We start from the raw sequence: 15,394 nt of genomic DNA on the forward strand, positions 1-15,394 counted from the left end.
AATAGAAATGATAGAGGAAAGGGTCAGTGAGCTTGAAGAGTGATCAATAGAAATGATCTAATATGAACAACACAGAAGAAAAAAGATTGAATACAAAGGAATAAAGCCCACAGGACTTTTAGTACAAAAAGAAAGATTCTAAGATCTATGTCACTGAATTCTAAGAAGGAGAGGTGAAAGAGTGCTTGGCTGAAAAAAATATTTGAAGAAATAATGATTGACAATGTCTCAGGTTTGGAAAAAGGCACAAATCTAGAGATTCAAGAAGCTAACTGAATTCCATCTAGGAGAATTAAAAAAAAACCCCACACTCAGAAGAATCATAACCAAATTGCTAAAAACTAAAGACAAAGAACAAATCTTGAGAGCATCTAGAGAAAAATGCACATTACCTATAGGGGAACAACAATGCAGATGACTGTAGATTTCATCAGAAACCACTGAGGCCAGAAAACAGTGGAACAACATTAAAAAATATATTTTTTCATTGATAAATCTTAACATACAAACATTCCATATATGGATTACAATCAGTGGCTCACAATGTCATCATATAGTTGTGCATTCATCATCATGATCATTTTTTCAGAATATTTGCATCACTCCAGAAAAAGAAATAAAAAGAAAAAAGAAAAAACTCATACATACTATATCCCTTACCCCTTCCTCTCATTGACCACTAGTATTTCCATCTACCCAATTTATTTTAACTTTTGTCCCCCTATTATCTGTTCATTCTCCATCTATATTTTTTATTCATCTGTCTATATCCTAGATAAAAGGAGCATCAGACACAAGGTTTTCACAATCACACAGCCACATTGTACAAGCCATATTGTTATACAATCATCTTCAAGAATCAAGGCTACTGGAACACAGCTCAACAGTTTCAGGTAATTCCCTCCAGCCACTCTAATACACCATAATCCAAAAAGGGACATCTATATAATGCATAAGAATAGCCTCCAGTATAACCTCTTTACTCTGTTGAAATCTCTCAGCCACTGAAACTTTAGTTTGTCTCATTTCTCTCTTCCCCCTGGCTCAACATTTTAAAAATTCTGGAGGAAAAGATCTTTCAAGCCAGAATTTTATTTCCAGCAAAAAAAAAAAAAAAAATCCCTGAGAAATGATGGTGAAATAAAGATATACTCAGATGAAGGAAAAATAAGAGAATTCATAACCAGTCTAAAAGAACTGATAAAGGATATTTTTCAACAGAAGAGAAATGACACCCAGAATAAAACTTGTTAAAAAACAACAAAAATGGTAAATATATGCTAAAGATAATAGGTTTTTATTTTCTTACTGAATCCTTTAAACTTTAATGTTGCATGATGGGGTTTTCAAAGAATATAGGTGTTAACAACATATAAAAATACAGAGGGAAGGGTAAAAAACTTACATGGTAGAAAGTTTTCCATGTTCCAAAATTAAGCTGGAAAATATTGATTCTAAATTACTGTGAAAAACTAGACTGCCTTTTGTAATCCCTAGAGAAACCACTAAAAAAGATAAAGAATTCCAGTTTGATAAGTAAAGAGCTTGGAAGTCATCACTCTTGGACTCACAAGAAAAAAGCTGAACAAACAGAAAACCAACACCTCTTATTAGGTCCATTAGAGAATTGAGGTCACTGGGCAAAACTGTGCCCTGAAAACTGGAGAGAGAAGTAGATAATAAGAATCACAGCTTGCCACGTGCAGGCGTGAAGACCACCAGGAGCAAAAGCTTGCCGCTGGTGCTAGTACCAGCAGAAACACTTAAACTGCAAATTTATGAATTGCTGGAAGTTCAGTGTGAATGAGCTTGTGAGTTACAAACTCCTGGAGGCCAAGTTATAGGGAGCTCAGACTTTCATGAGTTTACCTTCAGGAGCCTAACACAGTTCTCAGAGTGAAGATGAGAGAAAAATCCTCTCATCCTGCTTCTTGGCAGGGGGAAGGTTAAAGCAATTATACTGAAATACAGGGAGAGCACTCTGTTCTCCTTAAAAAGGGCTGCCCTCAAGGGAAACCAGTTTACCAGGGACCTACCACTTGGGTTTTATAAGAGCCTAACCCAGGGAAGGGAAATGCCCAATTCCAACACCTTTTAGCCTTCAGTATATTGGGAGAAAAATATCAATCTCCAGTAACTCTGTTTATCTGGGTAAAGGGAAATACCCAAATCCAGCCCCCTCTAACTTTCCTATTTCACCTAAGAGGGGGAAAAAACAGCACTCGTGAAAGTTACAGCCCAGAGGCAAAGGATCACTAAAAGACTGAGACTGAGTATAGGAGTATAGAATGGTTCCCGTCCCGTGATACCTTGTCACCATATCAACCAGTGTCCTGTATAACAACAGGAGATTACAGCAGAAAGAATTGCAAGATTCAGATACTTTTTAAAAGTAGGAGTCTCCAGGGAAACCAAAACATAACAGGAGAGACAAAAACAAGGCCACCAGAGGAAATTTTAGCTTCTTGCACCTGCAGGTACAACAAACAGTAAATAAAGTCTAATTTCTAGCCAGATGGACATAAAACTTCACAGTAAAGGCCTATTTACCACAGGCCCTTTTGCTTGATGCATCATGTGCAGCTTTCAAATAAAAATATTATAAGGCATGCTAAAAGGCAAAAAAAAACACAGTGTAAAGAGACAAAACAAGCTCAGATATGGAAGATATTTTTGAATATTCAGAATAATTATGATTACTATATAGGCCAAGGGCGCTAATGGAAAATGGTGGAAAATGTAAGAACATATAGGTGATGTAAGTAGAAAGATGGAAATTCTAAGAAAAATCAAATGGAGGGTGGGCCACTGTGGCTCAGCAGTAGAGTTCTCACCTGCCATGCTGGAGACTCGGGTTCGTTTCCTGGTGCCTGCCCATGTACAAAAGAAAAAAAAAAATCAAATGGATAAATTAGAAAAAAAAACTATAACAGAAATGAAGAATGCCTTTGATGAAGCTCGTAAGTATACCAGACAGGACTGAGAAAAGAATAAATGCATATGTGTGTGTGTGTGTGTGTGTGTGTCTGTGTGTGTGTATGACATATATATATGTCAAAGTTTCACAACCATAAAAGGAAAGAGAACAGAGAATAAAACAGAATATCAAAGAGCTGTGGGATAATGACCAAGGTACAACATATGCATAGTGGGAATACCGGGTAAAGAAAGAAAGAAAGAGGAAGGAGCAGAAAGAGTTAACGTAATAGTGTCTGAGAATTTCCCAAAATTAATGGCAGAAACAAAATTGCAGATCCAGGAAGCTCAGAGAACACTAAGTAGGATACCAAAAAGTCTACACATAGGCATATCACATTCACGCTAAAGAAAGTCAAAGAGAAAAATCTTGATAGAAGTCAGAGGGAAAAAACACAAGGAGCCTAAGGAGACACACTGACTAAATAAATGTAAAGTGGAATCCTTGATGGAATCATGGAACAGAAAAAATAAATAAGGACTTTGGTTAATAATAATAAATCAGTGTTGGTTCTTTCATCTGATAAATACACCACACTAATGTAAAATGGTAATGACAGAGAAAACTGGATATGGGGTATAAGGGAACTTTCCACTCTTTTTGCAATTTTCTGTAAAGGTATAACTAATCTAAAATAGAAGGTTTATTTTTATTTTTTACATGGGCAGGCACCGGGAATCGAACCTGGGTCCTCTGGCATCGCAGGCAAGCATTCCTGCCTGCTGAGCCACTGTGGCCCAACCTGGAAGGTTTATTTTAATGAATCACTGTAATATAAAAAAGCCAATCACTTTCTTATATACCAGCAATGAAGAATTATAATATGAAATTAGAAACATAACATTATTTACATTAGCACACAAAAAATAAGATACTTAGGGATAAATCTGACAAAATATGTAGGGGATGTATAATGAAAACTAAAGGACACTGATTAAAGAAATCAAATATCTAAATAAATAGAGAGCATTTCATGTTCATGGATAGGAAGATTCATATTATTAAGATGTCTATTCTTTCCAAACTGAACTACAGATAAAATGCAATCTCAATCAAAATCCCATCAAGTTGTTTTGTGGAAACTTACAAACTGATTCCAAAGTTTAAATGGAAAGGCAAAAGAGTCAGAATAGCCAATGCAATACTGGAGAAGAATGCAGTTGGAGGAATGACAGTACACTACCTAACTTTAAGACTTAAAGATACAATAATCAAGACTATTTGGTATTGGTGAAAAAATAGATCAATAGGACAAGAATCTCTGATTCTCCCTGTGCTGGTTTGAAATGATGTATGTACCCTAGAAAAGCCATGTTCTAATCCTAATCCCATTTTGTAAAGGCCTTCTAATTTCTATTCAGTTCTGTATGCTTGAAACTGTAATTAGATCATCTCCCCGGAGATGTGATTTAATCAAGAGTGGTTGTTAAACTGGATTAAGTAGAGGTGTGTCTCCACCCATTTGAGTGGGTCTTGATTAGTTTCTGAAATCCTATAAAACAGGAAACATTTTGGAGAATGAGAGATTCAGAGAGAGTAGAGCAGAACGACATAGCCACAAAAAGCAGAGTCCACCAGTCAACGACCTTTGGAGATGAAGAAGGAAAATGTCTCCTGGGGAGCTTCATGAAACAGAAAGCCAGGAGAAGAAGCTAGCAGATGATGCCATGCTTGCCATGTGCCCTTTGAGATGAGAGAGGAACCCTGACCGTGTTCACCATGTGCCTTTCCAGATGAGAGAGAAACTCTCTGTTCGCCATGTGCCCTTCCACTTGAGAGAGAAACCCTGGACTCCATTGGCATTCTTGAACCAAGGTATCTTTCCCTGGATGCCTTTGATTGGACATTTCTGTAGACTTGTTTTAATTGGGACATTTTCTCAGCCTTAGAACTATAAACTAGGAATTTATTAAATTCCCCTTTTAAAAAGTCATTCTGTTTCTGGTATATTGCATTCTGGCAGCTAGTAAACAAGAATACTCCCTTTCTCTAAAATGTTTCCTCTTTTATAGGATTCTAGTAAACTAATTAAGACCCACCCAAATGGGTGGAGACCCACCTTCACCTAATCCAGTTTAACAACTACTCTTGGTTAAATCACATCTCCAGGGAGATGATCTAATTACAGTTTCAAACATACAATACTGAATAGGGATTAGAAGAAATGGCTGCCTTTACAAAATGGGATAAGGATTAAAACATGGCTTTTCTAGGGTATATACATCCTTTCAAGTCAGCACATTCCACCCTCTGGACCCTAAAAAAGCCATGTTTTCCCCATATACAAAATATATTAATTCCATCACAATACCAGAAATCCTTAAACCATTCCAGTAGAAATACAAATGAAATACAAAGTTAGAAACAGTACAAACTCCTATCAAAGTTAGTTACAGGCATAGTCTGTTCTACCGCAAAATTATCCTCTGGCTCTGGAAATGCAGAACAAGTTATTTGCTGCCAACATACAAAGGAAGAACAGTCATAGGATACATATACACATTTCCATAGGGAGGTAGGAACACAGGGGTCACTGGGCCCAAGCAGTCTTGAAAACCTGCAGGGCAAACTACATTAGATTTCAAAGTCTGAGAGTCATTTATCTTCGGGGCTTTCGAAAGCAGCAGTCCCACCCTGTCCAAAGGCCTACACAGAGGCCTGCCTCTCTTCAAGTGCAATCTTGGGTGACACTGAGGAGACCACCTTTTTCTCAGCTCCACCTTCTCCAAGCATCGGGGCTGCACCCTGGCTCTCTGCCATCTCTGGGGTGCACATTCAACCCCTCCATGTGGTGGCAGCCAGGCTCTTCCCAGACCCCAAGGAATGTGCTTGACCCTCTCCAAGGCCTGAGGTGGCATGACTCTTCCACTGCCACGAGGTGGAAGGCCCATCCTCTGCCTTTGGGGCAAACTCACCCTCTCCACAGGCTTGGGTGGGTCCGCTCTCCTGGCCTGCGGCTTCTTGACGTCAGATCTCTGCCTCCATGGTTTTGCCTCTGAAGTTATTTTTCTTCCAATGTGTCCCTTCTCTGAACCCCCCAGTCCAGACCGGCACCGGCTCTGTTTATACAGGTCCCACAGCACTCTCGTGGGCTTTCTATGCAGTAGCCTTGGATCATGTCCATCAGACATAAGGAGTTTCCACAAATCTTTCCTGGATAACGCATGTCCAATCCTGGCTTTCTCTGAAATGGCTAACTGGTTTCACATTTGGCCAAATCCTCACATGGAGCACTATTTTCTGGGGTCTCCCTTTCTGGAAGCCCAGAATTTTCCAGAACATCAATTTCTGGTTTCTTTGTACCCAGGAGTTCAGTTCTTAGCTTATCTCTTTCTTGTTGCATTTCACTATAAGCTGTGAGGAGAAACCAGGGCTGCAGTTTCAACATGTAATTTGGAGATCTCTTCTGCTAAATATTCAAGTTCATGGCTTTTAAAATCAGCCTTCCAGCCAAAGCCACTGGTCAATTTTGACAGATCATCTGCTATTTTAAAACAAGGATCATCTTCCTTCCAGTGTGCAATAGCACATGCCTCATTTCTGTCTAGAGCCTGGTCAGAGGTACCTTTAGAGTCCACGTTTCTACCAACAGTCTCTTCAAAGCATTCTAGGCCTTTTCTTTCAAGCTTCTCACAACTCTTCCAGAATCTTTCCCTTATCCATTTAAAAAACTGTTCCAACATGTTTAGAACTTGCAAACCGCAGCAGCAACCCACTCCTGGTACCAAAATCTGTTCTAGTTTGCTAGCTGCCGGAATGCAATATATCAGGAATGGAATGGCTTTTAAAAAGGGGAATTTAATAAGTTGCTAGTTTACAGTTAAGGCTTAGAAAATGTCCCAATTAAAACAAGTCTATAGAAATGTCAAATCTAAGGCATCCAGGGAAAGATACTTTGGTTCAAGAAGGCAGATGAATTTCAGGGTTTCTCTCTCATCTGGAAGGGCACATGGCAAACACAGCATCATCTGCTAGCTTCTTCTCCTGGCTTCTGTTTCATGAAGCTCTCCTGAAGGCATTTTCCTTCTTCATTACCAAAGGTTGCTAGCTGGTGGACTCTACTTTTCGTGGCTATGTCGGTCTGCTCTGCTCTCTCTGAATCTCCCTTTCTCCAAAATGTTTCCTCTTTTATAGGATTCCACTAAACTAATGAAGGCCCACCCAAATGGGGGGAGATACATCTCCCCTAATCCAGCTTAACAATCACTCTTGATTAAATCACATTTCCAGGGAGATGATCTGACTAAAGTTTCAAACATATAATACTGAATAGGGATTAGAAAAAACAGCTGCCTTTACAAAATGGGATTAGGATTAAAACATGGCTTTTCTAGGGTACATACATCATTTCAAACTAGCACACTGAGGGTGACTCCTAGGCATATAAGTAGGCTTAGCTTCTCCTTTGCAGAAATAAGCTTCATAGGGGCAAGCCCCAAGATTGAGGGCTCAGCCTATTAAATTGGTTGCCTCCAGTGTTTGCAAGAATATCAGGAATTTCCCAAGTGGGGAAGTTTAACATTACTTCTTTTCTCCCTAGTCCCTCCAGGAGGCTTTGTTAAATACCTTTTTATTCTCTGCCCAAATTATTCTGGGATGTATTGGGGCATCACAGTGACCTGTACAATCCAACAAGATCTCATTCCCTATTCAAGATTCCATGTAATTATAGTGTTCAAATAAGCTGACCATACAAGTTAACTTAGATATTGTGCTACAAAAATATAAATTTTGCACTAAATATACATCACTTCCTTTGGTCTCTCACAAAACCTGAAGTTTTAAAATACAGACCATATCATCCCTTACCCTGTATTCTGATTTACCTTAGCCCTAGCCAAATCAGCTTCACTCATATCTTTAGCAGAAGCCTTTTTAGCAGTTGCTGTATGGGGTAATACTGGCTTTCATAGCTTCAGGGCTCTAACTCTGAGTTTCAGGTGTCACACAAATACCCAAAGTTCCAGGGAATGACCAGGTTATATACAAATAGCTCAGCATCTTAGAATTTAGAAATGTTACAACTCTGGAATAAATGTGGCTGCTGCAAGAGTTTGCAATCTAGGAACCTTTACAATAGGCCTTAACTTGATACCCTAGGCTCTTGATTTCAATTCCTCAAGTTTATATATTATTGTTAGTCCATATAAGTGAGACATGTTAATAATTGCTTTCTGTTTCTAATATTTCATTCAATATACTGTCCTCAAGATTCATTCATCTAGCTGCATGCCTCACAATTTCATTCCTTCTTGGAGCTGGTCAGTAGTCTATTGTATGTATACACCACAATTCCCCCTTCCATTCCTAAGTGATGTACCCTTAGACCACCTCCATCCATTGCAAATTGGAACACTGCTGCCATAAACACCAGTGTACTAATGTCCATTTGTTTCCTGACTCTCTGTTCTTCCAAGTTTACACCTAGCAACAGGGTTGCAGGATCATATGGCAATTCCACCTTTAGCCTCCTGTGAAGCCATGATACCGCCCTCCAGTAGTAGAAATATACCTATTCGCTGTTGGTAGGGGCTGCACCACTCTGCTTTCCTACCAACAGTGAATAGGTACATCTCTGTCTCCACATTTTCTTCAATACTTGTATCTCTCTGTTCATTTTTAAACAGTTGTATTCACACATCAGACAATCCAACCTAAGTAAAAAATCAATGGTTCCTGGCATAATCACATAGCCATGTCTTCACCACCACAATCTATATGAAGACATTTCCTCCACCTTCACCCCACAAAGAATCCTACACCCCTCCCCAATATCCCCCACTTATTGACATTTAGGTTTGGCATACTGCCTTTGTTACAGTCAATGGAAGCATATTATAAAGGGCAACTTTGATATTAGCAATGATATTGTTAATATACAACACCAAAAGTATGATTCATGAAAGAAAAACTTGATAGGTTGGACATCATGCAAATAAAAACATGTGCTTTTTGAAAGACTGTTGAAAGAATGAAAAGGCAAACCAGAGACTGGGAGAAAATATTTGCAAGCTACATAGCTGAGAAAGGACTTGTATCCAAAATATTTTAACTCAACAATAAGAAAACTTGCAACCCAAATTTTAAAAGTTTTATTTATTGTATAGTATAACATATATACAAAGTAAAGAAATAAAAAAGCAATAGATTTCAAAGCACTCTTCAAAAAAGTGGTTATAGGATAGATCCCAGGGTTTGCCATGGGTTACCATACAGTCCTCTCATATCTTTCCTTATAACTGCTCCAGAATATAGAGGACTAGAGGGCTTAAATACTTTTTTATCATCACAATTGACTTTTTTTCCTTCTTCTTTTGTGAACAATAACATACATACAAAAAAGCTATAAATTTCAAAGCACAGCACCACAATTAGTTGTAGAACATATTTCAGACTTTGACATGGGTTACAATTTCATAATTTTAGGTTTTTACTTCTAGCTGCTCTAAAATACTGGAGACTAAAAGACAGATCAATTTAATGATTCAGCATTCCTATTCATTTGTTAAGTACTATCTTCTATGTATAATTCTACCATCACCTTTGATCTTCTCATACTTCTCTTTGGGGTTGTTTGGGCTATGGCAATTTAAAATTTTTGATATTGGAAGGGTCTGTCTCTAATATGAGGTAGGGAGATGGAATTATCTGATGTTCTGGAGAGGCTGGGCTAGGTTTAAGGACTTTTTTGGACCAGGGACCCATCTGGAGGTTTCAGGTCTCTGGAAAGTTACTCCAGTGCCCACAACCCTTGTGGAATCATATATTGCCCTAGGTATTCTTTAGGATTGGCTGGAATGGTCCTGGTTGGGGGTTGGCAGGTTATGACAGGTAGCAAGGTCTACCTGAAGCTTGCATAAGAGCAACCTCCAAAGTAGCCTCTTGATTCTATTTGAACTCTCTCTGTCACTGATACTTTATTAATCATACTGCTTTTCCCCCTTTCGGTCAGGATGTAATTGTTGGTCCCATGGTGCCAGGTCTGGATTCATCCCTGGGAGTCATCTCCCACGTTGCCAAGAAGACTTTCGCCCCTGGATGTCATGTACCACATAGGGGGGAAGGCAATGATTTCACCTGCAGAGTTGGGCTTAGAGAAACTGAGGCCTCATCTGAGCAACAACAGAGGTTCTCCAGAAGTAACTGTTAGGTATGCCTATAGGTAGTCTAAGCTTCTCTGCTACCTACATAAGCTTCACTAGAGTACGCCTCATGGTCGAGGGCATGGCCTATTGATTTGGTTATCCCTAAGGTTTGACACAGTATTAGGGGATTCCCTGATGGTAAGGTTTAATAGTTCCATAGTCTTTCTTCCCTCCTTCAGGGGACTTTGCCAATACTTTTCGATTATCTAGTTAATATACTCCAGGATGTTCTCAGGCATTACAATAATCTATATAGGATTAAAGAACCTCTTTATTATTCTGTGCTCCCTGTGCTTCAGTTGTTCAAATGAGCTCTACAGATAGGTTGAATTACATTATGCACTACAGAAAATTTCAGTTCCAGACCAAATAAACCTTTCTTATATTGGTCTCAAAGAGTTTGTGTGGTCTATATTCTAAAATATAGACATTGTCTTCCTTACCCTTATGTTCTGAATTACATTAACCCCAACTGTTCAGCTTCATTCTCATCTCTAAATATCAGGTAATATATATATAAAACAGCCTCTCAAAATCCAGAAATAATAATCACCACTCCAGACTTAATGTGTCTGCTCTAAAAGCTTACAATCTAGGCCCCTGTTTTCTTAGAAGCATTTTCTAAAGTTGACCATCCCATTGTTGCTTTTTTTGTTCCTGGCTTATTTGTCTCACCAAATGTCCCACATGTTCATTCTCACGACTTTGTTCTTTTTCGTAGCAGCACAATCTTCGTTCGTAAGTATACACCATCGTTCGTCAATCTACTTCTCCATTAGTGCATCCTTCAGCCACCTACATTCATCGGGCATCATGCAGAGGGCCCAAAGTCCACAGTTTATCAACATTCTCAATTTTAGATAATTTCATTGTTCCCAAAAGTCAGAAAACCAATAAACACACCGCCACCAAATAGGAAATCTAACCCCCTTTAAACTCTTGTCCCTCACCCCATTATTTACCTGTGCTGTTGCTGTGGTAGTGCTGATGGTTTCCTTTTGAACATAGCTCACAGCATGCAATAGCAGTTTCCCCCTTGTACCCTGGACTTAAACCCTCTTCATACAAGAATCACATCTTTGAAGTAATTCTTATGAGAACTTATTCATATTTCTAGTGTGAGTCAGTGGGACATGTAGGTCTATACAACCCCTTTCAATAGAATCAACTTCGCGCCTATCTATTCCCTTACACTGGAGTTCAGCCTCATTACCTAATGGTTCACCCACCTCTAGCTTCCATTTATCTCTAAGTTCCCTATATTCTGTATTATAAGCCTCTGATTATACCTTTATGCTGGTCATAAAAGTGGAATGATACAGTATCCATCCTTTTGTGTATGGCTAATTTTGCTCGCATTATGTTCTCAAGGCTCATCCTTCTTGTCATGTGCTTCAGGATGTCATTTTGTCTTACTGCTGCATAATATTCCATCGTATGCATATACCACATTTTGTTGATCCACTCGTCTGTTGATGGGCATTTGGTTGATGGGCAAATCATCTTTTGGTGATTGTGAATAATGCTACTATGACATCGGTGTACAAATGTCTGTTTGTGTTGTTGCTTTCAGCTCTTCTGGGTATATACCAAGTAATGCTATTGCTGGGTCATAGGACAACTTCATATTTAGTTTCCTAAGGAACTGCCAAATAGTCTTCCATAGTGGCTGCACCATTACACATTCCTACCAGCAGGGCATAAGTGTCCCAGTTTCTCCACATCCTCTCCAATATTTATAGTTTACTGTTTGTTTAATAGCAGCCATTCTTATAGGTGTGAGGTGGTATCTCAGTAACCCAATTTTTAAAATGGGGAAAAGATCTGACTGACACTAACAATAGAAGATAAACAGATAGCAAATAAGTATTTGAAAACATGTTCAAAACCATATGTCATTAGGGAAGTGCAAATAAAAACTATCAGCTCACCTCGAGGGGCGGCAGCTCCCTGACTCTCCCATTGCAATCTGCAGCCACCATCTCGAGCGGCCGTGCAGCAACAGAAATGCCACCGTCACCTGCAAGAGCCTGCTCTGGCTGGGCCTGGGCCTGGTCTCTGTCGGCGCCGCGTTTGAGTCCGCAATGCACAGGCACTCAGACACAGAGACCCCAAACGACCTCCTCATAGCCTTGGATGACCTGCTCATGGGGTCACCAAACATCGACCAGCTGGCATCACACAGCATCCTCTTAAAGCAAGGTGTGTGTGCCCCCACCTGAGTGTCCTTCCGTACCAGAGGAGACCAGACACCACCCACCTGTATGACTTTAACTATTACTGGACGATGCACGTTGGGAACTACTCCACCATCCCCCAATACTTAAAGGAGAGTGGCTAGTGACCATGGGGGTTGGAAAAGTCTTTCACCTGGGAATACCTTCCAACCACAATAATGATTCTCTGTATAGCTGGTCTATTCTACCTTATCATCCCTACTCTAAGAAGTATGAAAACACCAAGACATGTAGGGGACTGATAGGGCTCCATGCCATTCTGCTTTGCCTCGTGATTGTGGCGGATGTGCCCGAGGGCACCTTGCCTGACAAACAGAGCACCAAGGAAGCCATATGCTTGCTGGAGAAGATGAAGGCATCAATCAGTCCTTTCTTCCTGGCCATTGGGTAACATAAGTCGCACACCCCCTTCAGACAGCCCAAGGAATTTCAGAAGCTGCATCTCTTGGAGAACATCTTCCTGGCTCCAGATCCCCAGGTCTTGCTGGCCTACTCCCAGTGGCCTGCAACTCCTGGATGGACATCAGGGAGCCTGAGGATGTCCAGGCCTTAAAACATCAGTGTGCTGTAAGGCCTGATTCCTGTGGACTTTGAGCAGAAGATCTGCCAGAGCTACTTTGCCTCCGTGTCTTATTTGGATACAGACTGGCCAATTTTGAGTGCTCTGGATGACCTTCAGCACATCAACAGCTCAATCGTTGTGTTCATATCACATCACAGCTGGGCTCAAGATAAGCATGGAGAATGGGCCAAATACAGCAATTCTGATGTCACCACTCATGTACCCCTGATGTTCTATGTTCCTGGAAAGACAGCTTTGCTTGCGGAGATAGCGAGAAGCTTTCCCCTAGGTGGACCCTTTTGATTCCATCAACTGATGGGACCAGGCAGGCAAGCCACAGCCCTCATGGAACTTGTCTCTCTCTCCCCCAGCTTGATGGACTGGTGGGACTGCGAGTTCCACCAAGCTTTTCTGTCCCCTGGTATCATGTAGAGCTGTGCAGAGAAGCATTTTTAATTCCACGACTTGGGAGAGGCTCCATACCTCTGCCGGACTCCCTGTGAGTCGTCTGCCTATAGCCAGTACTCCCGGCCTGCAGATTCCTTCAGTGGAGCTCTGGTAAGAAGAGTTTAAAAGATAAAAACGCCATGGGCTATTTCATATGCACAATAGTTCAGGTATACTGTGTAGGTTGGTTTCAATCTTGATGAATTTCTGGCTAACTTTTCAGACAGCCATTGAAGGGAACTGTATTCTGCAGATTCTGACCCATTGCAGGATCATAATGTATATAATGATTCCCGAGTTGGATAATTTATCCTATTATTGATGCCTTACGTTTTGCCAACCACAAAGGCTAGGCTGGTGAGAAAATGAACTTGGACTGGTTACTTTGTGATTTCCTATAATATTGGAGCCAATCAAGGAGTAGGCATTAACAATTTTGCCTAAAGTATGTAAACACCCAAGCTTCTTGAATTTAAAATTGGTAATAACTTGTATCCAGGCTGAGCTGAACTTTTTCTTTCTCTCTTTTTTTCCTTAAACAATCTGAATAAGTGCAAAGTGAACCAAAAACTAAAATTAGGTCATCTCTTTTTAGATACCATCATAACTAAACATAATACTCAAGAAACACAGATTTGTGGAATTTGGTGCATTTCAAATAGTAACCATATTATCAAATTAAGTTATACTAAATTCTTGGCTCTTTTGCTTTTAATTTAATAATATATTTTATTTAGCCCAATATAGTCCAGATATTACCATGTCAACATGTACTCTATGTCTCTTTCTAAAATGCCAAGTTAAATAGTAATGCTAAAAAGTCAAAGCCTTGAATTAAAGTCTCTTTTCAATGCTTGCTTCTAAGATCACAAGATTTCAAAGTCCAAAGACAAACTGTGCACGAGGTGATTAATGTGGAATTTCTGTATCAAATTCATTATCATTTATTATGATGCTCAATCAACTTGAGACATGAGATGAATGAGAACATCAGTGAAAATTCTTCAGATACTTTCAGACGCTGCAATGGATTTATTACTATCAGATAATGCAAACTTTTAATATCAGATAATGTAAACCTTCAGAGCAAAGAAAATTATGAGAAATGAAAGCGCACATAACATATTGATAAAGAATCATTTGACAAAGAAGACATGACAATCTTAAATGTACATGCACCTAACAACGGAGCTTAAAACATACCAAACAAAAACTGAAGAACTGAAATGAAAAATAGACAATGCACAACTTTAGAAGGACCGCAACATTCCTCTTTCAGTAATAGGTAGAAATCAGCAAGTATACAGAAGAACTGAACACCACCATCACGCGACTGGATCTAACTCATGTTTACAGAAAATTCCAACCAAACAGCAGGACACATGTTCTTTTAATGTACATATGAAACAGGCACCAAGATAGTTCTTATCCTGGGTCATAAAACAAACCTTAACTGCTTTAAAATAACTGAAATCACACAAAGTATGGTCTTTGTTCAAAATGGAATTAAACTAAAAAAAAAAAAAGAAAGAAAACAGATAACCTTCCATCACTGGTACATCAAACAACATAATTCTAAATAATCTATAGGCCACATAGGAAGTTGAACTAAACGAAAATGAAGATACAACATATCACAACAAAATTTGTAAGACATAGCTGAAGTAGTGCTTAGAGTTAGAATCACAGCAATAAATGCTTATGTTGGAAAGCAAATATGCCTCAAAAAACAATCTGAGTTCCCACCTTAAGAAACTAAACAAACAAACAAACAAAAACCCATCCAATGACACATGAAGAAAAAAAAATATAAGTATAAATCAATGAAATCAATAATAGAGAAACTAATGAAACCAAAAGCTGGCTCTTTATAAAGATCAATAAAACTGATAAACCTTTAGCAAGAATGACAAAAGAGAAAGAAAGAAGCACAAATTACCAATATCATCAAGAGAGAGGATGCTATCACAGAACCCACAGATGTTAAAAGGTTATGTGTGAATACTACAAATAATGCTATACATCA

The 15,394-nt window shown here is 39.2% G+C and overlaps 1 protein-coding gene and 1 pseudogene across 7 annotated transcripts in view; one reads left to right on the plus strand and one right to left on the minus strand.

The window, feature by feature from the left end:
- The window catches only part of LOC143667399 (phospholipid-transporting ATPase ABCA3-like), a 324,917-nt gene that overhangs the window by 135,542 nt on the left and 173,981 nt on the right, over positions 1-15,394 (minus strand). For 6 of the 7 annotated variants that reach the window (XM_077141587.1, XM_077141582.1, XM_077141585.1 and 3 more), the window contains one exon: positions 2,835-2,870. The exons of the other annotated variant lie outside the window; for it this stretch is intronic. In XM_077141587.1, coding sequence (XP_076997702.1) covers positions 2,835-2,870 — 36 coding nt within the window. The remainder of the gene's footprint in view (positions 1-2,834; positions 2,871-15,394) is intronic. 7 annotated transcript variants of the gene reach the window in all.
- On the plus strand, positions 2,936-13,674 carry LOC143667799 (iduronate 2-sulfatase pseudogene; annotated as a pseudogene).

Source organism: Tamandua tetradactyla, chromosome 23 (genome assembly GCF_023851605.1).
Source record: "Tamandua tetradactyla isolate mTamTet1 chromosome 23, mTamTet1.pri, whole genome shotgun sequence".
Taxonomy (NCBI): Eukaryota; Metazoa; Chordata; class Mammalia; order Pilosa; family Myrmecophagidae; genus Tamandua; species Tamandua tetradactyla.